This window comes from Botrytis cinerea, chromosome 6 (genome assembly GCF_000143535.2).
Source record: "Botrytis cinerea B05.10 chromosome 6, complete sequence".
In the NCBI taxonomy this organism is placed as follows: Eukaryota; Fungi; Ascomycota; class Leotiomycetes; order Helotiales; family Sclerotiniaceae; genus Botrytis; species Botrytis cinerea.
The window spans coordinates 831,386-856,629 of record NC_037315.1 but is presented as its reverse complement, the minus strand read 5'-3'; the positions used below and the strand labels follow the sequence as shown (position 1 = coordinate 856,629).

Genomic DNA, 25,244 nt, shown 5'->3' with positions numbered 1-25,244 from the left:
AACCCGGGGGAGAAAATGAGGGGCAAGGGCGAGGACGAGGCGGCAAAATAGGGAAACTCTGACATCTGCTTCATATTTTAATGTGCCATTTCGTGTGCGTCTGCGGGTATGGTGAAGTTTCCGGATTCACATACACATTTCTCATATGCTCTCACCCAAACTATGAATATCGATGAGATGTCTAGGTCGCCAACCAATAGCCGGCCTGACATGTCTTGGGTTTCTCAAGCTTGCCACGCCGACAATTGTATCACATCCACAGTCTTGGGGTCAAGAGGTCGATAGAAAATCCGCAGGGAGCTGATATATCTTTTAACCAGGTGTGAACTTCCCTAGAGGGCCGAGAAGAGCTGTGGAAAAACGGTGAGCTTAAGATAAGGGTAACCAGGGATCCTACAAGCCCCACTTTCTGCCATCCTTGGTCTTGGTGAGCCGTTGCTATGGTTATTATAGTATGTTGAAGTTGTCGCGCATCGATCCGATAGCAGCCAAACGAAGGCTGCGAAATAAGTCTCTAGTTTCGGATTGCGATAGAGGATTGATCGAGCTGTTTGCGTGGCCCATCCATCAATAGTATCATAAAAGTACTTCTTCGGCGTTGACGGGCTTTTTTCACCGATTTCCTTGGCTACACAATCGACCCGGGAAGATTATTTTCATTCTTACACATCAACATAAATATAGCATCATAAAAATGAATCAACCAATTGACCCGTTTCGATACAAGGAGCTGAAACATGACCTTGATGAGATTCGGTTACTACGAATTCTTCCCTCGATGTCGGAGGATGATGTTGTTTGTTGTCGGCTTATTCACACAGCTTTTCACAGAGCTCCTCATTATCGAGCACTCTCTTATACTTGGGGGGCCAAAATTTGCTCAGAGTCAATAGTTGTCAACGGAAAACGTCTTTCCGCATCCAAAAATCTCCTTGGAGCTTTGAGGAGATTACGTTCCCAGAAAGAAAATGACGAAAGCTTTCTGTGGGTTGATGCCATCTGTATCGACCAAAGCAACATACCAGAGCGAAATAACCAGATAGCTAAGATGAGAACCATTTTTCAGAACGCTCAATCTGTGCCTGTTTGGATTGGTTCCGAGAAGGACAATAGTTCTTTGGCAATCCGACTGGCCAAAAAAATGAGCAAGGCTACAAGGAATCAAGTGATTAAAATGCTACATGAACCGTCAACACAGGATCAATTGATGGCTTTGATGACTCTTTTTCGTCGGCAATATTGGTGGAGGATATGGGTTATTCAAGAAGTTGCCTGTGCTAAAGAAGCAATTGTACTTTGTGGGGACGAGAGTATACCTATGATGGAGCTTTGTAACACCTGCGATATATTAAAAAGAGAAGAACACTTACTGCTGTCTATCTACTTGAAATCACCATCATTTGTGCGAACTCTCACCACCGGGGGTCCAAAGAGCTTGCAAGTATCAAGAGATCAGGCCCCTGATGCGGTCGGTTCTCCTCTTTTTGAGCTTTTGCTTTCCCACAAGAGTAAGAAATCGTCAGATCCAAAGGATAAAGTGTATGCATTGGTAGGGATATCAAACTCAAGGGAATCCTTTGGTAAAATCGATTATTCATTGTCAATCCGCCGGGTATATACGCACACTGCGAGGCATATAATTCAGGATTCTCAAAGACTGGATGTCATATGTGTCAACCAAAGAAACCAAACAGCGCCCGTCAATGACGGCCTTCCTTCGTGGGTACCGAACTGGACAAGACCTCCCCAAAGCCGCCAGCCTACAATAATTGGACTTCAACATAGCAAACCTCAATTTATGGCTTCTGGTGACAGTCATGCTAATGTCAAATTTCTCGAAGATGGATATGTTTTGAGAACTACTGGTGTTATTTTGGGGAGTGTCCAGAAATCTGGCTTGCCATTCAGAAGAGAATTAAACTCTAGAGATAACAATAGTAGGGGTCTGAAAGTTCTGCAAGAATGGTGGAGTATCGTTGTCTCTAGGAGAAAACCCTCCTTACGAGAGCAAGGAGCATTCTGCAGAACGATCTCTTGTGGCAATTGGACCTTCAGCGACCACGCCGAATACGCTATTCGAATGGAGGCCCTTGCGACAATGCTGTCGGAACAAACATCCCAACTTAGCTTCCCGCTATCTCCTGTCTCAACGACTGGGAGAACTCTCGACGAGAAGGAACGATTAGCACTTCTTATCTCCGCTTGTTGGACAATGAACAGGCGCCGCTTCATCGTTTCCGACACAGGAATCATTGGGCTTGGGCCATGGAACTGCTCCAAAAATGATGTGATCTGCGTTCTTCCAGGTTGTAGATTTCCTGTCATATTAAGAAAGACTGACAATCACTACATTCTTGTTGGAGAGGCATATATTGATGGCTTCATGTATGGAGAGGGGATTCGAGGAGCTGAAAATGGACTATACGAGCTGGAAACATTCGAAATCCATTGATGGTAATTAGGTATTCCAAATCACTGTTAATGATTCATGTGAACATCAAGTAAAAGTCAATGGCAGGAGGTCAAATATCTTACGAAACCCTCAGACCCGCCATTCTAGAGCGATGAAATGCCCAACCACCAGACATACGATGAACTACCCATCATTCAATGGTACTCCTACCATACACGGACTCTATTGACTCCCCACCATTCATAGATCGATGAAAGCCAAGCATCTGAGTCGTGAACTCGATATATTGTGGTGGCTGGGTGACATTCGAAGTTTGAGGTCATCAATGCCGTTCAAGCCTTACTATCAAACTCTATTTCCCCCCTCTTTCGATTTCATCTCTATCTCACGATCTCCCATCACCATGCCCTTCTCTCAGATGTTCCAGAAGGACTCCGCACTGACGTAGTGCATTCGGCGAAAAGATTAGACGGCTTTGAAAAGTACGTTATGCGCTGAAAATTAAGCCCTATATTCGCGGCTCATATTATTGACATGAATGCATTTACCGTGGCTACCCCTGAAATAAGGCTGTATCTTTTCCCTCCACGCGAGGGATGTGCTGGCAGTTGGGCTCGCTTGAGGGGTTTCACTCCCTAACAATTATGGAATGATTTGTTGGTTCTATGGGCATGAATTGATTTGCGAGCATATTCCTTGCGAGGAGAAATTTATTGATCGTAGTAACTTCACGATGACTTCAGAATATGGGGTTGAAGGAGATCACAACAATCAATAAATAATGGCCCAGCAATGCTCTGGGAAAAAAATTAATAAAGAAAAATTTCTTCTTTTATTGTACCGCGCGTTTCTCAAAAATCAAGAAGTATAGATACAAGCTATCTGCTCTTGCCTTTTCCGAAACATTACATTTAAATCAACCCAACATCAGTCTTCCCTCTACCTCATCCAACTTACAACTTACAACTTACCAAATATTCACGAAAACAAATACCATACCATCATAAATTACTATCAGTTCACGTTATCAATATCTCCTCATACAACTTCCACCCAATCAACAACCACCCATTTTCTTACTCTCATCATCAACCTCAACTTCGACTTCGACTTCGACTTCGAGTATCAACCATACTCTACAACAAGACACCCATAAACCGACTACTCGGGATACAAGAAACAGCCCTTCAAACACAAATCCTACGTCAATAAAAATGTTCTCCAACCTCGCCTACCTCCTCAGCTCTAAATCTATCACCCTCTACATTCTCTACACCCTCCACGTCATGCTCGGCACCTCTCTCGTCTTCACCGCTCTCTACACCTATGGTGTACATTCTAGTAAAGCCATGGCGAGAGCCGCTGCACTCGAAGCATCCGTCAATAGCGGAAATGGAATCACGGGATTTCCAGGCAGCAAGGCGTTGAACGGAAGCGCTGTTGAATTTGAAGAAGACATGGGGATTGAGATGGACGGGATGGATATTGCCATGGGTGGTTTGAATCAAATCAAAGGAATGAGACAGGTGAAGAGTATGATTGGGTTGAGCAGTGCGAGAGCGGGATGGGAGAATGCGAGCACGGGGCTTGAATGTGTGGGTGGGAAGGGGAGGGAGGGGGAAATTAAGTTTAGAGAGATTTGTTATTCTGCTGGGGGAAAGGAGGGCATGATGGATGGGCTTGGTGTGGCGGGGAAGGGAATGGCTCTTGAGATTTCTTGAGGCGGGTTAGGTGTTGAGAGGGTGAAAGGATGGGGGAGGACTTGAGTGAGGACTATGTTTGTTGTATTTGTCTTTGGGGAGAGATGCATGCGAGCTAGAGGAACGGGTATGAGGACAATGATTGATGAACGAATAATGATGGGCGCGTTTGGTTTAATGGGAGGGAATCGACGAGGAGGATGAAGGATCGAGAGATGATAATGACCATGAGGAATGGAGGGATTGCGATGTTTGCTTGCTTATGATTATGATTATGCTTTAGATATATGTTTATACCCAATGGAGAATACAAAGATTAGGAAAGAATTTTGAATTTTGATACGAGCTTGTGCTGTTTCTTCTTCTGCTTCTGTGTCTGTGGGATAGATGACTCCTGTGTAAGGGTACACATAAGCTTTCGATGGCTTTGTTAGCCATAAGTCGTGTACGTATAGCGTGTTTGATGATTCCGTTCAGAGTGTAAGCGGACAATTCAAAGCTTTCAAGGTTTGAAGTGATTAAATGATCTAGATAGTTAGGGATGATAATTCCAAATTGAATGTTCTGCTGTTTTCAATTCTCTATCTGTTTTTGAAAAACTGGCATCAATTTACGAGTCCGGGTTATTGGGCACCATGTCCAGAAGTCTGGACTGCAGTTTAACGAGGAGTTTACTGCACTTAAAAAAAAAGAAATGGGAAAAAGTATGTTTTCACTTATCACGTTATTCTGTCACACTGAAAAAATTCTTGAATCATCATGATATATAGTCGTTATTCATCATTTTAAGTGTTCCCTAATGTATCCTCCCAACTTCTGCAGACCTTCTTTCAAGACCTCCGTCTCGCACACAAATCCAATTCTCACATAGCCTTTAAATTCCTCGCCAAAACATTTAGAACCTGGCAAGAACATGACTTTCGTCTTCTCGATAACATCCACACAGAATTTAACATCATCCACCGGCTCCCTTTTACTTTCCACTTTGATAAAGGCTGTAGTGCCACCATTTGGCTTGACCCATGACAGATTCTCGCTATGCTCATTGACAAAAGCATCTAAAAGTGCCACGTTTGTTTTGGCAAGTTTGATATTCCTACCAAGGAGTGCATGGATGACGGATTGATTCATGGCATAAGAGGCAACTCGATCGTCCAGCTGCGAGACAGAAATAGTAGTGTAGTCTCGAGCTTCCGCGAGAGCTTCGATGATAGCTTTGTCCTTGCATGCGATCCAACCGATGCGGATACCAGCCAGAGAGTAAGCTTTGGACATGGAGCCAGTAACTATGATTTTCTCATAAGGCATGGATACCATTGATGGAGGAAATTCTGCATCAGCTACTGATATTCCGTGAAACAATGGTCGATATACTTCATCGCTTAGAATAATGATACCCTTTTCCTTCGCAAACTCCGTCAAGCCTTGTAAAACGGACTTGGGAATCGTAGCGCCGGTAGGGTTGTTTGGATTGTTGATAATAATCATTTTGGTATTATCCTTGACTAATTGCTTCAGCTCCTCTAAATCAGGAATGAATTTCTTTCCTTTGTGTAATTTCCATAGCGAGACTTCCGCGCCGAGACTTTGTGGAACGGAGTATAGTTGTTGATAAGTTGGATGTACACAAACGACATGATCTCCAGGGCCAATCAAGGTGTATAGTGTGAGGAAATTCGCCTCGATTGCACCGCGCGTGAGAAGTATATCCTCTGGTGATAGAGCCGACGCAGTTCTAGCAGAGTAAAGAGACGCTAGACGTTCTCGAAGAGCGGGCGATCCACGGATATGTCCATATGTGAGTTTGGTCGAGGTTGATATTGGATGCGGCAGATTTGGATCTTCGGATAACTTTACGAGATCATCAATGGAGATGGAAGCTGCACATGTTTCGGCAATATTGAGGACGCCAGGTGTGACCTCATACTTGTCCATCCACTAAAACCAGAATGTTAGAGACACTTTCAGTTTTGGTGGAGAATGGAGGGGTAGTACTTGTTCTACGGCGAAAGGCTCAATCTTGACCATGTTTGAGGTGGTATACTTTGAATGGTTGGGAGAGTGTTATCTAGAGGAGAAGACTAAGAGAAGCTGTGCTGGAATTTGAAATGGAAGTCTTGATTTATATATGTATTTTTAACAACCCTCAATTTCTAATATCGCAGCAGTAAGTCGACATATGGAGACATAAAAGGCGTAGATGACATGGTGTTGTGGAGATTGTTAAACCTCGGTCATCCCAGGAAGAAGTGAGGTGAGGGATCAGAACCAATAGGATGTTGGGAATTGTGTGAAGCTCAGACACAACCACGACGTTTGCCCTTACATAAGTTCGTACGTACTCTGTGCTGGCGGAGCACATTGATACGGTCGAGAAGCTTTGGCTGCATCGTCGTCTGGCTGTGTGCATCTGAGGATTGATAGGAGCTTTTGGTGTTGGAAGACGGACAGATGGATTTTCACGAAGCGTTCCATCTTCATCATCTGTTTGAAATGTGAACCGCACATAAGTAACATAAACAAAAATCCCTCGATCCTATGCAGTCGTAATTTCTAATCCATTCTCCAACCTCCCGGCGTATCCTTTTTATCTTTCCATCTTTCCATCTTTCCATCTTTTCGTTCCTGACAGCGAGCTGCGGCCTTGCTTGCTCCAGGTTTGGTGTTATCAATCCCAATCCCCGCTTATTCTTCTTGCTAGCCCAGGACGGAGCAGGGCAGGAGACGGACAAGCTAGAACTCCCTCCGATGATATGACACTACGAGACCACCTCGACTTCCACCTCTACCTCCACGCGCTCTCCCTCTACCTAATCCCTCTTCATTTCGTTATTCTCTCATTCAAAATCTTATCGAGTTACCACACAGGCATTTCTCTGCAATTGCTTTCTTTGAAATTCACTACGATTTATCCGTTCCAAGCATCATTCGGATCGCACTACTTACATGGCATCGAGAGTCGTCGCTTCACCGCAGCATTAAGCTGGTTCCATTAGCAAGCTCCCACTTTCAACCATCGCGATTTTCGCAAATCTCTACGAACGATGAAACGACTGCAACTGGGGACCGTCGTCCTCGCCACTCTGTCTCTATCATGGAATGCGCACGCTTTCACGAACTATTCGTCGATAGACTCGATGAAAGCCCAGTTATCTCTTATGGATGACCGACCTGACGATTGTCCTCCTTGGTACTGCGCCTCTTCTTCTAGGCCAAAATCTCTTGCTGACGGAATCTAGTTTCAATTGTTTATTACCCGCGTTTACTTGCGGGCAATATTCTGACTGCAATCAATACAATGGCAAATGCTCCTGTCCACCAGGATTCGGTGGCGATGACTGTCTTCAGCCAGGTGAGCTAAACTATTAGCATGTGCGCAAATTCTTTCCTCCTAACTCTTGATAGTTTGTGGTTCTTTGGCAGATGGGCAGGATCGGCCGATGCGAACAGAAGATTCATGCGCTTGCGAAGATGGCTGGACTGGAATCAACTGCAATGTCTGTACGAACAACAAGGCATGCAATGCTCTGATGCCAGAAAAAGAAGGAGGCGTGTGTTATCAAAATGGCGAGGTTGTAAAGGAGAACTACCAGATGTGCGACGTCACAAACAGAAAGATTCTGGATATCTTGGATGGCAAGAAGCCCCAGGTTACTTTTACCTGCAACGCCGAAGTAGAGACCTGCGACTTTCAATTCTGGGTCGACGAAAGAGAGTCGTTTTACTGTTCCTTGGATACTTGTACATCGGGCTCCCAAAACGACTATGACCGGAACTCGACCAGCGCAAAATGTGAAAACATTGCTTGCAAGTGTGTTCCGGACCGAATGCTCTGCGGTGAAAATGGATCGGTTGACATTTCTGACTTCCTCGATCAAGAAATTAGAGGTCCTGCGACATTTAATTGTGAGCAGAAGGATGGTAGCAACGAATGTACCTTCAAGGAACCTCAGATGGATTTGCTTATTCAACAAATGTTTGGGGACAGCAGCATTTTTATCAATTGCCAGGCCGGAGAGTGTCTTTACGAAACCGAGGTTCCAGGATACGAACGCCCTATAAAGAGAATCAACACGCCCTTGATCGCAGGTGTCATCGCCATTGCATCCCTATTTGTTGTTGGAGTTATTCTTCTAGTTTGGTACTTGTCTCGAAGGCAATTCAAATACGGCCCTATTCATCTAGACGATTCCGATGACGAGAGCATCAAGCTAATGACCGATCACAAGCCTGCCTCCCTATACTTCGAGAATGTTTCGTACAATATAAATGGAAAGCAGATCTTGACTGGTGTTCAAGGAGTAGCTCACCCTGGCGAGATCATGGCCATCATGGGTGCATCTGGAGCTGGTAAAACCACCTTTCTTGACATTCTTGCTCGTAAAAACAAGCGAGGTGTTGTCCAAGGAAATTTCTACGTCAATGGCGAAAAGGTCACAGATAACGAATACAGAAGTGTTATTGGTTTTGTTGATCAAGAAGATGCTATGTTACCTACTCTCACTGTCCACGAAACGATCATGACTAGCGCTCTTTTGAGATTGCCAAGAGATATGGGAAGATCAGCTAAGGAACAGAGGGTTTTTGAGGTTGAGCGACAGCTTGGTATCTCTCACATCAAGGATTCTTTGATTGGTTCTGAGGATGGTAAAGGCCGTGGTATTTCCGGTGGCGAGAAACGTCGAGTTGGAATCGCTTGTGAATTGGTTACCAGTCCAAGTATATTGTTCCTCGATGAGCCAACTAGTGGTCTTGATGCATACAATGCATTCAACGTCATCGAATGTCTCGTCAATCTGGCTAAAAACTATAAAAGAACGGTCATATTTACCATTCATCAACCAAGATCTAACATTGTGGCTCTGTTCGATAGATTGCTACTTCTCGCAAAAGGAAGAACGGTATATTCTGGCGAGTTTAATCTTTGCCAAGAATACTTCGATCACATTGGATACGCCTGCCCACCTGGATTCAACATTGCTGACTACTTGGTTGATTTGACAATGCATGTTGGCGCACCTCGCACCCCAATTGATGATACTGCATCCGATTTCAGACACGGCGTTACACCAAGCGTGGGAGCAAGCAGTACTAGGGCGGTGAAGTCGATTGCAAGCATCTCTGGCGGTAGTATAGAGGAGCCTGTTGTTGGTAGCCCAAGCGAGTCTCTGTTAAGACCCAAAGGCAAACGTCGTGACTCTGTAAGGGCAAGGCAAGAACGGGAGCTTTTCACTCGTAAGAAGAGTGGAGTCGAGACCCCTACTTCCCAACCTGATGAGGCACCTGTAGACCCAGAGGCCAATCAGCACTGGCTCAGGATGTCGAGACAACACTCATCAATTGCGGAAGATCCAGATAATTTACCACCCGATGCACCTGGATCTAGTTCGGACTTGGATGTTCTAGTATCTTCTTATGCACAATCGCCAATCGCCAGAGATCTCCAAGATGACCTCAAGAACGCCGTTTCCGCCGCTCAAAATGCCAATGGCAGCACAAATGGACATGTACAAGAGAACAGTGCAACAACCACAACTACGATGGGCAGAGGATATGCAAGAGTTGGATACCTTCGACAATTTGTTATTCTCTCACAACGTACCTGGCGCAATCTTTACAGAAATCCGATGTTGATGTTGACACACTACGCAATCGCAATCTTGTTGGCTGTACTGTCTGGATTCTTGTTTTATGGCCTGACGGACGATATTCCTGGATTCCAAAATCGCCTGGGACTATTCTTCTTCATTCTAGCACTTTTCGGTTTCAGTACCCTCTCTAGTCTGAACGTCTTTGCTACCGAGCGCATGGTTTTCGTCAGAGAAAGAGCAAATGGCTACTACTCTCCCGTCACTTATTTTTTCGCCAAAGTTCTCTTCGACATCGTACCACTCCGAATTATTCCTCCTCTCATTATGGGCTCTATCTTATACCCTATGACTGGACTTGTAGCTGAAGCTCCTAATTTCTTCAAATTCCTCCTCATCCTCGTCCTCTTCAATCTCGCAGCGGCCGCAATCTGTCTTTTCCTCGGGATTGTCTTCAAAGATAACGGCGTCGCAAGTCTCATCGGAAGTCTTGTCATGTTATTTAGTCTTCTCTTTGCTGGTCTTCTCCTCAACCACGATGCCATCCCCAAATCTGCCCTTTGGCTCCAGTCCTTGTCAATTTTCCACTACGGCTTCGAATCTCTAATCGTTAACGAAGTCACATACTTGACACTTGTGGATCAGAAATACAAACTCGACATTACCGTGCCCGGAGCGGTGATCTTGAGTAGTTTCGGATTTAACACGCAGGCATTCTGGCCAGATGCAATCAATCTCGCTATTTTCGCCGGTGCGTTTATCTTCTTAGCATATGTGGCGATGCATTTCTTGTTGGTAGAGAGACGGTAAATCAGTCCGATGGACGGATGATGAATACGTGTTGCAGATGAGTTGATATTGAGTTCAAACGAGAATAGATTCTGCATGTAGAATGTATGATTGGTATGATATGGATATGGTAAATGGGTTGTGATACATATTATGAATTAGCGTAGTAAACACTGTTATCTTTCTTCATGTTGTCATTTTTTGAACCTTAGCATTGTCTAAAGGGTTTTAGGCATGAGGCGTAAGGAGTTTAGAGATGTATATTTGGAAGCAATATAATGGATATAGCCATTTGTAAACGGACGTCTGAGTCTTTAGTGTATTTCATATTTATCTCATGTATACATGTGTACTTCATGCACATTTTGGGAATCTATCTACTTTTTATATTCCTATACAGTGATCACTTGAAGTTTAATGTGGATGGTCAAATCTTTAACTCCACGTCATACATTACGAGAAGCTCATTCTATACACCTGGACATGTATTGATAGATCCTGTGTAGGATATTTGCTTCTAACGAATTTGACAGATAAGTTTCAGTATTCTCATCAGGCTCATTGTTTAAAACAGTGTTTATTATTCGTATTGTCCCTACCTATCCAACTCAAAGATTTTAAATTTTACACACCAAACACCTAGTTCATGCTCCAACAACGCCTAGATTTCACCTATGATCTCAAGATTCGTTACACATTACAATATGCTTCTCTCACCGCTGTGAAAGCTGGCTATACACTGTTGCACCGCCCAAAGCTAGTAATATGCCCATGGAGTCTTTGACGGTGAGGACTCGGCCTTCGCTCATGAAACCGTAGGTAAGGATTATGATTGTTTTAACACTGGATAAATGGGTTAGCACATGATGTTTGGAGGTAAGATAACAGGAAAGGTGCTCATACTTGGAAGCAACATTGAATGTCAATGCTGACATTCTTCCAATAATCAAGAATTGACTCAAATTCAGTAATGCAGCCGCCAGTCCACTCAAACACAGTGCAATAAGTGTATCCCTCGGTATCACCGACACATCTGGTTTTGTATCGAAGAACGGCGCCAAAAACGCCAGAATCAAAACAGATATCGGGGCTTGATTGAGTAAAAGTTGCGGAGAAGAGGCTTTGAAATCGGTGAGTTTCTTGCCAATCCAGACTTGGTAGAATGCGGTTACTACAAATGCAGCAATGGCGATAGATGCGCCAAATGTGGTAGTTCCAGATGCTCCAGTATTAGTTAGACCTACGCCTACGCAGACGCTGGCGAGCGCGAGGATGGTTTGTGCGGAGACGCCTTTGGAGAGAAATATGTATTGGAGAAGGGCAACGCAGGGTGTGGTCATTATTTTGGCGAGTCTGGTTTGAAGGGGAGAATTAGTAGGATATTGGGACGAAGAAGTTAGGGTAAGTAACTGACTGGTAGAAGCCCACGGAATTGAATGCCAAACTTAAATTTCCAAGTATGAGGAAGCCGGCAAAGAAGCAGCATAGTGGAAGCATTTGGAGAAATGGCAGTCGTATGGGAACAAAAAGCTTGAAGGGAGAACGACTAGCTATACATAACACAACGGTTGTGCATGTAAAATGCCACATCGCAAAGGATATTTGCATGTTCCGCAGCTGGGGGTCTTTGAATATCCTGCGTTATCATTAGATTTTAGATCTTGGGATCAAGGAAGGGTTTGCACAAACCATTTATTGAGAAAAACGAGAACTACTGTACTGATGATATTCAAACCAATGCAAGCAACATCGACAATTCTACTCGCTAGACTCTTTTTTCTTTTCCCCTCGTTGCTCTCATATCTGTTGCTGTGTGTCTCTTCCCCAATCATCGGTTTCGACTCTGCCTGTTCCACATCTTTCTCCAAGGGATCTACGTCGGCCATTGCTGAAAGTCACAAATCGCGGTTGAACGAAGGACGTTGAGAGGATATCCACCAGCCTTATCCCGATAACCTTAAATTGAGGCGAGTATGTATATTGCAATGGTAAGTCAATCGAGTTGGATTGTCGTTGGCGATGGCTCGGCGTGCAGTAGGTTAGAATTCACAACTAGGCACTATGTGCCATGGTCATGAAGAATGCGGTTAGGTTGGGGGTAAGAGTTAAAGATAAGAAGTCATGAAACCTGGAATTTGGAGAAAGAGGGCAATGTTACGACAATCTTCAAGCGTTATGAGTCGCTGCATAACAACGTTCTCAAACAATGAGATTATCGCATACCGGCTGAACAGTGGGATGGGATAGTTGGCATTGCTCAGCCTCGTCCGTTGACCTTTGCCTCCTTTTTCGAGATGTTTCTTGCCATGATTTGATTGGTTGATCTGCAATGCAAGATGTGCAAGATGTGCATTGCACCGAACCAAAGAGAATCTGGGGTTGGAAGTCAATATTCAATATCAAAAAAAAAAGATCTTCGAGAGTGCAGGTGTCAGGGGCAAATAGATGTAGGGTATATTGTGTGTAGAAAACCGGTTAAGTGAGAGAGGCCAACAAGTCGTCCCACTGCGTTCTTGCTGTCCTTCTCCCCAACACACCCGGCATCACCATCGTAAGACGACGCAATAGAATGCAATGTAGACCGTGATTGAATACTAGAAAGTGTATGTACAATATGTATACCTAGGTAGATGCCACACATTTGCATCGAAATGTATTGGGAACGACTGCATCTCCCCCCTTCCTTCTATGCACCCCCTAAAGCATAAAAGTCACTAGTCCCTAAACTCCAAAGCGTTCTTTTTGCTGCACAGATTGGGATTGGGCGGTGACAGTAATATCCTGAAATTTGCTGGCAGATACATTTCACCAAATTCATCAAGCTCACCCATTTCACCCATTTCACCCAGTTTTTATCTGTTATTGGCTTTCTGAAATTGGATTTTCATCTTCATCTTCCTGTCTTGTGGCGTTCTCAAGACACAGTCATTCAATTCTAATTTCAATAGACGGACTCGGATCAACAATTGACTACCGCGGCCGTTCACATTTCCACATACAGTCGAGCACATCAACTCAACTCCATAGCATAGAGAAACGATAATCCACAACAACTTTAATTCAACTCTTGCACGTATCCCACGTATTCAGAAACTTTGATAAACCATTTGTCAAATCATCTCCACTTCGTTCATCATGGGTCTCGTCAAGAATCTCCTTCACTTTTCTGTCCACCCAAATCAGCTGAGAGCAATCTTACAATGGTATATATTCCCAATACACCCATCTCCTCATCTGCCATCACTAACACATGAACTAGGAAGCTATGGCACGACCCAGTTCACACCAGAGATCCATCCAAGGAGCCTCAATCCCTCAAGGATTGCTTCAAATACCTCGAGTTGACCAGTCGAAGTTTTAGTTCGGTTATCCAAGAATTGAACCCAGAATTGCTTGTGCCAGTCGCCCTTTTCTATCTGGTTCTTCGAGGATTGGATACTATTGAAGATGATATGACCATCCCATTAGGGAAGAAAGAACCCTTGTTAAGAGCTTTTGACAGCATTATTGAGGAGGATGGATGGTCATTCAACGAGAACGGGCCAAATGAAAAGGATCGAGAACTCTTGGTTCACTTTGACTGTGTCATCACTGAATTCAAGAAGTGCAAACCAGCATATCAAGTCATTATCAAGGATATTACCAAAAAGATGGGTAATGGAATGGCCGATTATGCGAACAATGCAGAGCACAACATCAATGGTGTTAACACTATCAAAGATTACGAATTATACTGTCATTATGTAGCCGGTCTCGTAGGAGATGGTTTGACAAGATTGTTCATCGAGGCCAAGTTTGCAAACCCAGCGTTGCTTGGCAAGCCAGAATTGTCCGAATCCATGGGCCAATTCCTTCAAAAGACAAACATCATCCGCGATATTCGGGAGGATTTTGATGACAAGAGACGTTTCTGGCCCAAGGAGATCTGGTCGAAGCATGTCGACAAGTTTGACGACCTTTTTGACCCCAAAAATAGACAAATCGCTTTGAATTGCAGTTCAGAAATGGTCTTGAATTCTCTCCGCCATGCCGATGAATGCTTGTTCTACATGGCAGGCATTAAAGACCAGAGTGTCTTCAATTTTGTTGCTATCCCACAAGCCATGGCAATCGCAACCTTAGAGCTTGTTTTCCAGAATCCTGCTATTTTTGAGAAGAATGTCAAGATCACAAAGGGTGATGCTTGCCAATTGATGATGGAGTCCTCACAGAATTTGCGTACTGTTTGTGATATCTTCCAGAGATATGCAAGAAAGATAAATAAAAAGAACTCGCCTAAGGACCCTAACTTCCTCAAGATTAGCATTGCATGCGGCAAGGTATGTGTCTCGCTTCTACTGTGCAAACATCCAAGATTAACTTCCTTTAGATCGAACAATTCATTGAATCTATATTCCCAACCCAAAATCCTCAGGCGATCGCTTTACAACAAGCTGGTGAAACATCTGCAGCACAAAAGAAATCAGCAGCCGAGGAAGCAGAGGCCAAGAAAGATGTCTTCTACCTCATGTTGGCAGTATTCGGAACCCTAATATTCGTCTCTGGACTTATGGTATGTCTCTTCCCCTAGATCGATGAAAGTTTCACTAACACTATCCAGATTGGAGCAGCATGGCTTGCAGGAGCTCGATTCGACGTCGCTTTGAACGAAATCAGAAAAGGAAACTACGCACCTAAAGATCAAGGTATTCCAGAAGTGCAAAACACTGCACCTGCATTTGATCATGCGGAACTCTAATTCTTTACTTCTTTTGCGATACCTCTTTTTAACTCATATAAAACTTCTACTCTTTCATTGTACCCGAGATTCGTTAATTGATGTACCATAACTTTGGGTCACGATGCTGATGGAAATAATGGGATGTGTATTAACGACTATTTCATCTATTCTTTTCGAATTTTCTGAGCGTTAATGTGTAATTTGATATAAAAAATGGGGTTTCTACCGCTGTGGAATGTTCAATAACTCTGAACTGTCGTGTGGAAGCTTCAGACGAGCAATACAACAAAAACAATAAGAATGAGATCGTCCACTCCCTGGGGGAAGGAATCTCGCTGTGGTGCTTACTATCATGTTTTATTTCTTTTCATCTATTCTGTCTAGTTTTGTCAAGTAGCCAATTTAATTCAACAATTTTAACAGGTACGAACATTGAAATCTCATATAGCATTTGAAAGTCTATCATTCTCATTCCCTTCCATTCCCTATGCAAAATAACCAGAATGACATAGACATGACATCTACTCACTACTCTTCCACGCCCAAATCCACAGATCGTGCTCTTGGCACACTGCAATCCTAATCAAGACGTTTGATCTTTGATCAACGCAGTAATATGAGGTCCCTTAGCTAGGTATAATATACTACTACTGAAGTCCCGCCTCTCTCCTACCTCCACTCCCCTGTCATTTCACCCCCGATTTATCTAACCTCTTCACCTGGATTTAGGCTTTAGGAACGTTAGGTAAGTCATCTGCAGCAGCTTGCGCATCTCCGTGTGAGTGATGATGATGATGACCATGTTCTTTCTTATCCTTTCCCTTTTTCTTGCTTTCTTTCTTTGCAGCTGCCTCGGCGACTAATTGTTCAAAGGCCATGTAATCGCCTTCTTCTTCTGGGTTACGTTGAGCCTGGGGTTTTGTCAGTTGTAGTTCGATAATCATGAAAGGGGGAAAAAATGGGGGAAATATACCTTGGAGTAGATTTCACCAGAAATAACGAGAGCTTGAGCACGCTCAAGTCTTTTCGCCATGGGAACTTTCTTATCGTTGAGAATCTCATCACAGACATCTCTAAGAACACCTTGAATCTCGAATTTACTTCCACGCCATGCGGCTGTGAGGATCTTGCCCGTAACGCGACGCTCATATTCGACTTTCTTCTCGTCAGTCCAGTCTTCGCCACCCTTCTCTTCCATCTTGGCCATTTCCTCCATGGTCATTTGCGCATCGATAGCACTGGAGATAGTGTTCCAGGTTTCCTTTGCGATGGTTCCCTTATCCTTTAATCTAGAGAAGAAACCACCAATGCCTAAGAATTTCTGGGATTTAAGGAGTCCGGTAGCCTTTTGAAGATAAGTTTGACCGATCGCATGGAGAATGTCCAGACCGAAAGATTCCATCTTGAGGTTCTCTACTTCGAGGCGTGTCTTCTCTTGGAAAGCCTTGGTGACATCGGGTCCCTTATCTGTCTCTGTCCATATGCTGATACGATCGATCAGCTTCTTTGCCAATGTGTCGACTCGCTCTTTGCGAGCTGCAGCACGTTCTCTCTCATAAGCTGCGAGTTCGTCACGCTGGGCCTTGGAGAGACCACCCTTCTTCTTCTCTTTCTTCCTCAGCTCTTTCTCCTCTTCTGTAATGCCTGCGGCAGCCATTTGAGCTTCTTCTTCGGTTTGGTTCATAATAGCTGGACGGAGAGGAATTTGTGTGGTACGTCTGGGAGTTGATGTTCCCGATGCAGCCGGGCTGGGAACAACTGGTGGCTTCTCCGAGTATGCGGGCGTAGGAATGTCTGCGGTATCAGACACAGATGCGGAGGGGACATGGGTAGTTTTGCCATCTGCTTCTGTCGCCGATGGTCCAGCCTTTTCCTCTCCTGCGGCCATACTCTCCTGTTTCGCTGCCTCGGTTCCTGGGAATCTATCATCGCATTAGCCAACTCCTCCATATAACCAGACAGCATCACGTAGCCCCGCAAGCCATGCCCCATAGTCTCAATAGAACCAAACTCACTCTTCTTCCTCTTCCGCGCCTTCTTGCATCGTAATATCCATAGTCTTCGTCAAGTCCTTCATCAAAGTAATCTCTCCAATAAGATCCACGAACGCTTCCCCTCCAAAGATCGTTCCAAAGAACTCTGCCGGATCTGCAAATCCCTCCCCAGGTTGCGCAGAATCCTTTCCGAATTTATCATATCGTTTGCGCAACTCTTCGTCGCTGAGGACTTGATATGCTTCGCCAATAGCTTGGAATTTCTCGTGAGCGGTGTCATCGCCGGGATTCTTATCTGCGGTTACATCAATATCGCACGGCTTCAGAGGGTCGCGGAGAAGTACCTACCCGGATGGGTGATAATAGCTAATTTCCTGTATGCTTTCTTGATTTCTAATTCTGTGGCGTCGGGTTTGACACCGAGGGCCTCGTAGTATGTGGTGTCGACAACCATTTTCACGGTTGCTGAGGGGTACTCTAGGGAATGAGGCTATTTGAGCCCAACGGTTGGTTGTAATAGGTAAACAGATAGAGTAGAGAGAAAACAGTATATTCCGCGACTTTACTGACAAGGAAAGTCGGGATGGGATGAATATACAGTGACTTGGTAGGATTTTGGTGTAAGGCTGAAATTATTTTCTCTCGCAATTCAAGAATGGGAATGCCGAGATTGTGACAGTATGACGCGAGGCTTTGTTGACTGACTGACATAAAAGCGAAGGCGAGGGTGGCTGATGAGCTTGGGCACGCAGGTATTCACAATCACGATTACGAACGATTCCAATGTCTGTCATTCCTTTTCTTCTTTCTCTTGTGTAGAGACGTTATTTATATGATTTGGCTAGTTGGATACTCATTAGCTACATCTGACGATGGCTTTGTTATTGTTTTCTTTTTATATCGGATTTTGATTATCGGGTCATTTGCTGTCAAGTTTCCTACCTGCCTACCTAGTACTTTTGTTTTTACACAGTAATAAGGCTAGTGTTGTCTCAGTTCGTTTGCATGAAATTTTCGTTCATGGAGGGGCAGCCAAGGATCCATAAAATACAGTGTGCGAGTACTTTTGAGATTAAGATTTCATCAATGCACCCGGCGAATCAGCTTGGGGAAGACGGAAACGTCATAAAAGAAAGAGGAATTGGGAAAGATTGGGTGGCTATCATCGCAAAACATGGATTGGCTGCTCAATACGAGGCTGTGAACATGTTCATCTGTATCAATGGCATGCGGGAGCAACAATTAAGCTGCAGAATTCATGCTGGCGTACGTAGAACCGTTGTGTATCATCGTAGCCCCTCTGACAACAATGTTATGCTGGCTCGTGGCTATAGTCATATATACCACAAGTGTACATGGGAGAAAATCATAGGCCGGCCATATTGGACAATAATAATAAGTATGTTTATTTAAAAGATATCGAAGAAGATATCCAACCACGTTTTAGGGTAGAGAAATACTTCAGACGACAAGACACAGAATTACAGCCGTTGCGTGTGCCCATGTTACATGCCACATGCGAGCCCCATCTATTTGGTGCCAGCAGCAGCCATTCTTTGGAAACATCCCTTGTACGCCTCGTGAATTTCTGGGACCTCGTATCCATACTCGCTCAACTTCTTGACCAACTTAGTGGTATCCAACTTGCAATTACTTCGTCCCGCCTTGATGACCTTGGATTGTTCCTCCAATGTGAAGTTCTTCCATGTGAAATCTGGTCTCACATATTCCTTGAAGAGAGCCAAAACCTCGTTGTGAGAAATGGCTCCTGGGTTGGTAAAGTTGTAGATACCGGTATCTTTGTGCTCGGCCATGAGGATGGAAGCAGGGAGAAGATCGTGGAGAATGGTATTTGAGTTGGGGATATCGACTACACGGTCATATTTGGCAATCTTGGTGACGAAGTTACGGGAATGGAGATCATCACTGACGGGCATTCGAAGTCGGAGGATAAGGGTGTTGTTGTATGTCTTCATAACCTGCGCAGTAATTGTCAGCATCTGTCTCCGAAATCATTGAAGAGATTGTACGAACCTCCTCAACGTGGGCCTTAGTTTCCGAGTAGAATGAGCCAGCAAAGTTGGCTGGATCAGTCTCCAAGAATCCAGGTCCGCCAATTGGATGCTCATCGTTATAGGTATAGATACATCCTGTAGCGAAGACAGTAATGTGAATACCCTTCAAGTAGCAAACATCGGTCAAGTTCAATGTTCCGATAACATTGCTTCGAATCGTCTCCTCCTTGTTGTCCTCGCACCAATCGACGTTGGGGCGTCCAGTGCAGCCAGCACAGTTAAGAACATGAGTTGGCTTGACTTTTTCAATTTCTGCAATGACAGATTCCCGATTTTGCATGCGAACAGTGGTGGTGTAAACTTCCTTTCCCTGGCTTTCGAGAAGAGTCTTGAGATGTCCTGGGGAAACTGGGTTAGCACGGTTCAGAAGCTCTTGAAAGGGGGTGGGGGGGGTGTTCGACATACCAGCAACCCAACCTTCTCCTCCCCAGATCAAAAAACGGTTTGATGATGACATGTTTGAAATTGCTTGACTTGATTCTAAACAATATTTGTTGAGCAGCGACGAAGTAGAGATGTGGGCAAAGAAGATATAAGGACGGTGAGTGAAAGTAATATGCTACATAAGCATTAAAGGATTAAGGAGGAGGCGTTGGATCTCATGCAAGGAGGGCCCAAAAAGCAACGTGATTGATTGATTGAAATGAATTGATACGAGGATGTGAGCTGTAAGGGAGTTGCTTATGTACCTCCTTATTATCCCTGGACGGTGAGAGTTAGTCTCTAATCGTATCAGATGTGGCAATGAGGGGTCCTTTAGGAGTGGTTCGTATAATTAATATTGATGCCATTGTAACTTGTATGTTGTTGAAATGCCCCATTTCTCTGACGGGAATCTACCTAAATGTGTTCCTTTAATGTCTAGAGAACATATATACACATGTGCATTCAGTTTCACACAATGCATGCAGTAGTAAATGGTGTTTGCTATTGGCCAACTCATTCAACGTTGTGCTGTATGAATTATTTCCAAGAGTTCGTTTTACATGCCATGCAGTCCCTGTGGGCCTCTAATTCATATTTCAATAGCATTAGCCTATCACGTAGACAGCTCCCCACTTACACACCCTCCCTAGACTAGATTTTATTTTATGGCCTGAGCCCGGGCCATAAGGGCAGCGATGTTTGAATGGAATAGCAGAGCAGCTCTCTCACATTGGTGCTCGAACACAATTTGTTAATGTGTTTCGTATTATTCTTGAGTATTGATAACCTTTTGTGAGTTGACACGCCTCTCTCCACAACTACTAAGTACAGATTCTTAAACACTGGGCTAGCTTCGAAGAAGGAACGACCCCCACCCGCACGCTTTTAGATGTGCTAGCCTTTATTGTCCCTGCCAGATCTTGGCTTCAAGCCGAAGCTAGTCCTTGGCGTCAATCTTGAACGACGAACGCCGCTCTCCCTTCGTCTTTGCGCGAGATACTTGCCAAATTCCCACTTACCACTGAAGGTCGATGCGATCGATGAGAGTTTTGTTGATTTTCCAAGGCTCATTTGTTGTTCTTGGTTTTCGAGGCCTGCATCAACCTTCTCCGGTAGATTTGAGTCTGTCGTATATTTCTGGATCTTCCGTGGCGGCGGTGGAGATGCTGATCTTCCACGAGAGGATTTTGATAAACGTTCCTGCGACCTGCGTTTTCTCGAAGAATCTGTTTCACTCACGATACGTGGAGTTCCTCTGTGAATTGGGCTTGCCAACTCACAAGAGTTTGTTTGTACTAATGATGGACCATCCGGAGTCTTCCGCAAACTCTGTGGTGATGCCAGATTTTGAAGAGGCGGGGAACTGTTATGAGGCGGCGATCTTACATCTGATAAGAATGACAATTGACTCGGGGTTTCGAAAAACCTTCCTAGAGCTTTTCCAGGTTCTTTTGAAGCCCTTGATGGCGGCTCATTTGTCTCTGGCATTTTAGATGAATTTGACTGTGATATTGACGCTACAGTTGGCAGTGAAAGGTCTTCTGGGGTTCCGTTCCTCGAGGCTATTGTTTTTGAATGATTCCGCCTCTTCTTTTGCAACGTTGGTGAGAGTCCCTCGTTTCTTGATGATGGCGGTCGATCAGAACTTTGGGAGGATTTTTGTGAGGCAAATTTTTCAATATGAGTAGAGGCTTCTGACCGTAAAGGGGTATCAGTGTTTGCAACAGGATTGAGCTCACTCGATTGTTGCCTCACAGAGCTTGCTCTGATGCTCCCAGGACCAATCAGCGGATGCGAAGCAGTGCTTCTGTATTTTCCACGCAAGTCTTCAATAACACCATAATCTGGAGATTCGGGCGATAAAGCAGCTTTGAGGCTTTCTGTAGTGATTATCGGTCCTGTTCTGTTATTAGAGCGAGTAAAATAGGGATCAGAAATCCCCAATTCATTATAGAATCTAATTCCACTCAATCTGTTTCTACTGTCGAGGACATGGTCCATGTACAAAGTATAGAACCAAACAAAATCATCCCATAATGATGCCCGAGGCTGTCTGGTGGGGGTCTCAAGCCACTCCAGATATACAAGTGCACAAATGAATTGTCTCTTACTACCCTTGTAGCGTGGATAAGTATTAGAATACTTCTCAAAGAGTAAAGTGGGCTGCTGTTTCGACTGGTAGGAATTCTCTGAGCTCGGCCGAGTTCTTCCGGGTAGAATTGAAGTTGTGGCCGTGTTGCGACCGTTAAAAGGGGGAGATGATTGGCCTGGAAGTAGGTTTTTGTACAGTGTGAAGGTCTGATCAGAGATTACTGAACCAGGTAAATCTTTCTCGAATATATTGCGGCTCATTTGGGAATCTTCTGGAAGTGCCACATTTTGTGTTCCCTCGGTATCATTGCTGAGTATTCCTGAACCTGTCATTGGTGATCGTCTTTGTAGGACCTCTCGTATCTCACGCCTGTTGGCTCTAACCATTTCGTTCCTGTTTTTATATGGCGATTCCTCTTGGCTGAAACCTAAAACCTGCTGTAGAGCTAGAGGGTCTGTAAGTTTTTGCCGCTTGACAGGACGGTCCCCATCATGCCCTTGCTCTGGAGAACTCTGGCTTAATGGTAGAAAGCTTATAGAAGGACTCCTACTGGGAGAGTGCAAGCCATCAGAAATAGCCCCATCAAGATTGGGAATTGGTACAGATTGGAAATACTGAGTTCTTGGTGCGCTCGGATAAGCTATATGATCACTAGGCCTTGATGATACCTGCTGGTCACGAGAGTGTTGAATCTTAGAGTTATCTGGCTCGTTTTTGTCTTGAGGCGTCTCACCGAATGTGTCGATCATCTGAGAAGGTGCTTTCGGAAGTGTGGGTGACTGGATTCGACCGGATTCGGGGACAAATAAACTGTCTTCAATTGTTTCGTTTTGTGGGTTATTGTAAGTTCCAGGAATCACAAAATCTGATAACAATTCTGTGTTCAGCCTTTTTTTGTGGTTCGGAGTCTTTTCGACCTGTACTTCAGACTTACGCTGCGCGGCTTCGAGCTGATGCTGTGAAAATTGTGGGAGATCATCTGCAGGTGATTTGCGACTCTGGACCCCATTGTCTACGTCAGCAGAAAGTGGAGAATTTTCGCTCCGAATTTCGTCGCCCAAGACATGCGGAATATCCATTTCAAGTTCCTCATCATCGGAAAGACTATTAGATGGGTATGGGACTGGTGCTGTAGATGCTTTGACCTTAATGGCACAAGTCGCGTTGTTTTCTGTGACATTGGGAGAAGATTGCGGGATAGTCTCTTGACGAGCCTCTAAGACTGGCACATCAGAACTATCGGAACTATGCGTTCGGTCACTATTTTCCATCGTTAGAGAATTCTCTCGATCTGCAATCCGCTTCATGCTTTCGTTTTCCCCAACAACTTGTCTGGGCCTTGAGTTGCGTTTTGAACTAGGGCAGCTAACTTCCGTCGCATCACTCAACTCGCTATCTAAATGATGATCCTCATCATCGCTGTGCTCTATTGGTGGGTTTGTACGATTTCCATTTGAATTTTGATAGGTGTGGTTTTCCTCGATCGCCTGTCTAGGTCTTGAATTTCGTTCTGGACTAGGGCAACTAACTTCTGTCATGTCACTTGAGTCACTATCCGACTGATGACCATCATCACTATCAAGCAGAGCTTTAGACTGCGGATTTTCAAGAGTACATTCATGTTCTTCAGTGTCTTTCGACTGACGAAGGGCACCGGGATTATTCTTGCAATCATCCCCATTTTCCGTCTCGATGGTGTCCTGGCTCGAGTCTGGCTTGGAGGCCTGACTGCTCTGTACTGCATTCTCAGCAGTAGCTGAAGCTCGTGTAGTGAGCAAATTCTCGTAAAAAGCTAGTTGAGATTTCAAAATTGCTGGGGGTAGATTTGGTGTGGATCTACGACCATCCGAGAACGAAGCAACCGAGTCCGGACGCTTGCACCAGTCGTTCTGTTCTTTTGAAATACGACCATAAGGGTGTAGATTATACGAAAGGGTTTTCTGAAATGGCAATGCTTCGTTGATTGGAGAATTATCGTATATTTTCCCACTGGAAGGTTCCATAGCCTCGAGTGTCATGTTGTTTGCATTAGGCCTCCCATCCCCTGGCATACTATTGTTGCCATTACTTTGTTCGTCTATGGAAGGCCTGGGAGACTTTTGGACCTGCAAATCGTTTATGAGTCTCGTTTCATTACCTGTTTCCAAATTGCCGGCAACAACAAAACTTGATTTTGGCGAAAGTCGCTGTGCCAATTCCGTAGTATCGGCCGAGTCAAGTGGTTGTTCTAGCTTACTGAGATGAGGACTGTCATCTGCAGTTTGAACGGCCGTACCATTCTGAAGAATTGCTAGGACATCAGAATTCGCAGTGCGCAGGTTTGGTCGATCCAGATCAGAAACAGTACTCTTTTCTCTTCTTAATTCCAAAATACTGGCGGGATCCTGTGTCGCAAGCATAACAGACTGTGAAGGTGTTGAAGTGTTTTGGGATTCGAGTTCGAAATTTTGGTAAACAGTGTTCCCGCGATTTTCAGCATTCAGGAACTCCTTGATTGCATCTAATTTGTTACCAATGGTTCCTCCAATGTCTACAGCACGTGCTGAGCCAGAAACATCTTGCGGCCCTTTGGGCTTAAAACTTGGGATCTCCAGGTATAACCTGGTTGGTAGCTCTACAGGAATATTGAATTCACACACCCGAAGTCGAAGTTAGTACTCCTAGGAACTTATTATAAAGTGGCGAGATCATCGTACCAATTGCAACTTCTCCGCCGCTAGAGTTTCTCCAATAAACTCGCCCAGTGTCCTTTTGTGCTTCTCCAAATAGCGATTCAGAAAGTCTTGTTGGAATATTGCTGCGATCTTAGTGGTACCATCAGATACCATCATAGACTGCATTGAATCCTGCGCCTTGCTGTCCTGTACATGTGTCAATAGACAGAACTGTTGAGAAAAAGGTTCAAGTGATGGACCCACACTTATCAGATGAATCAATCCAGGCTTTTCCAGCTTGATGGAGAGTCTTTCCTGCTCGTAAGAGAATTGTTCGTGAGACTTGTAGGAATTTTCATGTGCCACACACGTTGATTTCAGCCAAACCAGTGCTTCTTCCAACGATTGTTCAATATTTTGGGCAAGCCAGCCTCGCAAGAGAGTCATGATGAAGTTGATTGCTGTGGATTTGATACCCGGTGTTGTAATATCAAATCCGAATATGAATCTGTGAATCTGAAATCACAATCTCACCAACTCATAGATGCAAAGACAATGTAGTGTCATAACATTTTGTTAAATTACCTAGGTGGACCTTCTGGAAAGTATAAAAGAAGATTATTGTAGCGACAGTATTTCCAGTACGCAGTCAATACTCATAGCATTCAGATTGTAGAGTGTAGTGAATGGATCGAGTTGAGTCGAGTTGAGTTGATTTGAGTTGATTTGACTATAATCTGGAAGACGCGTTCGCGATATCAAATAGAGTGGAGTAGGCACCTCCTAGGCACGT

At 44.4% G+C, this 25,244-nt stretch overlaps 9 protein-coding genes across 9 annotated transcripts; 4 read left to right on the top strand and 5 right to left on the bottom strand.

The window, feature by feature from the left end:
- The first annotated feature begins 643 nt into the window (after positions 1 to 643).
- BCIN_06g02450 (hypothetical protein) lies at positions 644 to 2,545 on the top strand. Its single transcript, XM_001560396.2, has one exon. It carries the CDS (start codon positions 695 to 697, stop codon positions 2,450 to 2,452), a length of 1,758 nt encoding a protein of 585 aa, XP_001560446.2. The 5' UTR covers positions 644 to 694; the 3' UTR covers positions 2,453 to 2,545.
- A 798-nt stretch (positions 2,546 to 3,343) lies between these two features.
- BCIN_06g02440 (hypothetical protein) lies at positions 3,344 to 4,458 on the top strand. Its single transcript, XM_001560395.2, has one exon. It carries the CDS (start codon positions 3,628 to 3,630, stop codon positions 4,132 to 4,134), a length of 507 nt encoding a protein of 168 aa, XP_001560445.1. The 5' UTR covers positions 3,344 to 3,627; the 3' UTR covers positions 4,135 to 4,458.
- Positions 4,459 to 4,863: 405 nt separating this feature from the next.
- Positions 4,864 to 6,412, bottom strand: BCIN_06g02430 (hypothetical protein). The gene is made up of 2 exons (XM_001560394.2): positions 6,109 to 6,412; positions 4,864 to 6,051 (listed from the first exon to the last, which is right to left on the bottom strand). The coding sequence occupies exons 1-2, from the start codon at positions 6,139 to 6,141 to the stop codon at positions 4,894 to 4,896; spliced, it is 1,191 nt and encodes a 396-aa protein (XP_001560444.1). The 5' UTR covers positions 6,142 to 6,412; the 3' UTR covers positions 4,864 to 4,893.
- Positions 6,413 to 6,424: 12 nt separating this feature from the next.
- Bcadp1 lies at positions 6,425 to 10,879 on the top strand. The gene is made up of 3 exons (XM_024693394.1): positions 6,425 to 7,303; positions 7,353 to 7,465; positions 7,519 to 10,879. Exons 1-3 carry the CDS (start codon positions 7,158 to 7,160, stop codon positions 10,509 to 10,511), a joined length of 3,252 nt encoding a protein of 1,083 aa, XP_024549180.1. The 5' UTR covers positions 6,425 to 7,157; the 3' UTR covers positions 10,512 to 10,879.
- Positions 10,880 to 11,024: 145 nt separating this feature from the next.
- BCIN_06g02410 (hypothetical protein) lies at positions 11,025 to 13,129 on the bottom strand. The gene is made up of 4 exons (XM_024693393.1): positions 12,180 to 13,129; positions 11,905 to 12,126; positions 11,394 to 11,843; positions 11,025 to 11,333 (listed from the first exon to the last, which is right to left on the bottom strand). The coding sequence occupies exons 1-4, from the start codon at positions 12,374 to 12,376 to the stop codon at positions 11,204 to 11,206; spliced, it is 999 nt and encodes a 332-aa protein (XP_024549179.1). The 5' UTR covers positions 12,377 to 13,129; the 3' UTR covers positions 11,025 to 11,203.
- Positions 13,130 to 13,283: 154 nt separating this feature from the next.
- Bcerg9 lies at positions 13,284 to 15,642 on the top strand. The gene is made up of 4 exons (XM_001560391.2): positions 13,284 to 13,693; positions 13,750 to 14,809; positions 14,860 to 15,042; positions 15,091 to 15,642. Exons 1-4 carry the CDS (start codon positions 13,626 to 13,628, stop codon positions 15,226 to 15,228), a joined length of 1,449 nt encoding a protein of 482 aa, XP_001560441.1. The 5' UTR covers positions 13,284 to 13,625; the 3' UTR covers positions 15,229 to 15,642.
- A 2-nt stretch (positions 15,643 to 15,644) lies between these two features.
- BCIN_06g02390 (hypothetical protein) lies at positions 15,645 to 17,980 on the bottom strand. The gene is made up of 4 exons (XM_001560390.2): positions 17,553 to 17,980; positions 17,226 to 17,499; positions 16,184 to 17,132; positions 15,645 to 16,121 (listed from the first exon to the last, which is right to left on the bottom strand). The coding sequence occupies exons 1-4, from the start codon at positions 17,656 to 17,658 to the stop codon at positions 15,936 to 15,938; spliced, it is 1,515 nt and encodes a 504-aa protein (XP_001560440.1). The 5' UTR covers positions 17,659 to 17,980; the 3' UTR covers positions 15,645 to 15,935.
- Positions 17,981 to 18,573: 593 nt separating this feature from the next.
- BCIN_06g02380 (hypothetical protein) lies at positions 18,574 to 20,120 on the bottom strand. The gene is made up of 3 exons (XM_001560389.2): positions 19,685 to 20,120; positions 19,239 to 19,618; positions 18,574 to 19,183 (listed from the first exon to the last, which is right to left on the bottom strand). The coding sequence occupies exons 1-3, from the start codon at positions 19,734 to 19,736 to the stop codon at positions 18,734 to 18,736; spliced, it is 882 nt and encodes a 293-aa protein (XP_001560439.1). The 5' UTR covers positions 19,737 to 20,120; the 3' UTR covers positions 18,574 to 18,733.
- Positions 20,121 to 20,357: 237 nt separating this feature from the next.
- Positions 20,358 to 25,182, bottom strand: BCIN_06g02370 (hypothetical protein). The gene is made up of 4 exons (XM_024693392.1): positions 24,716 to 25,182; positions 24,494 to 24,658; position 24,411; positions 20,358 to 24,354 (listed from the first exon to the last, which is right to left on the bottom strand). Exons 1-4 carry the CDS (start codon positions 24,896 to 24,898, stop codon positions 20,600 to 20,602), a joined length of 4,104 nt encoding a protein of 1,367 aa, XP_024549178.1. The 5' UTR covers positions 24,899 to 25,182; the 3' UTR covers positions 20,358 to 20,599.
- Between the last annotated feature and the right edge of the window lie 62 nt (positions 25,183 to 25,244).

Excerpts from the sequence above, each read along its gene's own strand:
- BCIN_06g02370 (XM_024693392.1), bottom strand. The coding sequence starts at position 24,898 with ATGACTCTCTTGCGAGGCTGGCTTGCCCAAAATATTGAACAATCGTTG. Across the intron at positions 24,659-24,715 it reads GATTGATTCATCTGATAAGT|GACAGCAAGGCGCAGGATTC; the intron begins GTGGGTCCATCA and ends ACACATGTACAG.
- BCIN_06g02450 (XM_001560396.2), top strand. The coding sequence starts at position 695 with ATGAATCAACCAATTGACCCGTTTCGATACAAGGAGCTGAAACATGAC.
- BCIN_06g02390 (XM_001560390.2), bottom strand. The coding sequence starts at position 17,658 with ATGGTTGTCGACACCACATACTACGAGGCCCTCGGTGTCAAACCCGAC. Across the intron at positions 17,500-17,552 it reads AGCTATTATCACCCATCCGG|ATAAGAATCCCGGCGATGAC; the intron begins GTAGGTACTTCT and ends ATGTAACCGCAG. Across the intron at positions 17,133-17,225 it reads GGCGCGGAAGAGGAAGAAGA|ATTCCCAGGAACCGAGGCAG; the intron begins GTGAGTTTGGTT and ends ATGCGATGATAG.
- BCIN_06g02430 (XM_001560394.2), bottom strand. The coding sequence starts at position 6,141 with ATGGTCAAGATTGAGCCTTTCGCCGTAGAACAA. Across the intron at positions 6,052-6,108 it reads AGCCTTTCGCCGTAGAACAA|TGGATGGACAAGTATGAGGT; the intron begins GTACTACCCCTC and ends TTCTGGTTTTAG.
- BCIN_06g02440 (XM_001560395.2), top strand. The coding sequence starts at position 3,628 with ATGTTCTCCAACCTCGCCTACCTCCTCAGCTCTAAATCTATCACCCTC.
- Bcerg9 (XM_001560391.2), top strand. The coding sequence starts at position 13,626 with ATGGGTCTCGTCAAGAATCTCCTTCACTTTTCTGTCCACCCAAATCAG. Across the intron at positions 13,694-13,749 it reads CTGAGAGCAATCTTACAATG|GAAGCTATGGCACGACCCAG; the intron begins GTATATATTCCC and ends CACATGAACTAG. Across the intron at positions 14,810-14,859 it reads TTAGCATTGCATGCGGCAAG|ATCGAACAATTCATTGAATC; the intron begins GTATGTGTCTCG and ends AACTTCCTTTAG.
- BCIN_06g02410 (XM_024693393.1), bottom strand. The coding sequence starts at position 12,376 with ATGGCCGACGTAGATCCCTTGGAGAAAGATGTGGAACAGGCAGAGTCG. Across the intron at positions 12,127-12,179 it reads CTCGTTTTTCTCAATAAATG|GATATTCAAAGACCCCCAGC; the intron begins GTTTGTGCAAAC and ends ATGATAACGCAG. Across the intron at positions 11,334-11,393 it reads ACATTCAATGTTGCTTCCAA|TGTTAAAACAATCATAATCC; the intron begins GTATGAGCACCT and ends CCATTTATCCAG.
- Bcadp1 (XM_024693394.1), top strand. The coding sequence starts at position 7,158 with ATGAAACGACTGCAACTGGGGACCGTCGTCCTCGCCACTCTGTCTCTA. Across the intron at positions 7,304-7,352 it reads CCTGACGATTGTCCTCCTTG|TTTCAATTGTTTATTACCCG; the intron begins GTACTGCGCCTC and ends GACGGAATCTAG. Across the intron at positions 7,466-7,518 it reads CGATGACTGTCTTCAGCCAG|TTTGTGGTTCTTTGGCAGAT; the intron begins GTGAGCTAAACT and ends AACTCTTGATAG.
- BCIN_06g02380 (XM_001560389.2), bottom strand. The coding sequence starts at position 19,736 with ATGTCATCATCAAACCGTTTTTTGATCTGGGGAGGAGAAGGTTGGGTT. Across the intron at positions 19,619-19,684 it reads AGGAGAAGGTTGGGTTGCTG|GACATCTCAAGACTCTTCTC; the intron begins GTATGTCGAACA and ends CAGTTTCCCCAG. Across the intron at positions 19,184-19,238 it reads CTAAGGCCCACGTTGAGGAG|GTTATGAAGACATACAACAA; the intron begins GTTCGTACAATC and ends ATTACTGCGCAG.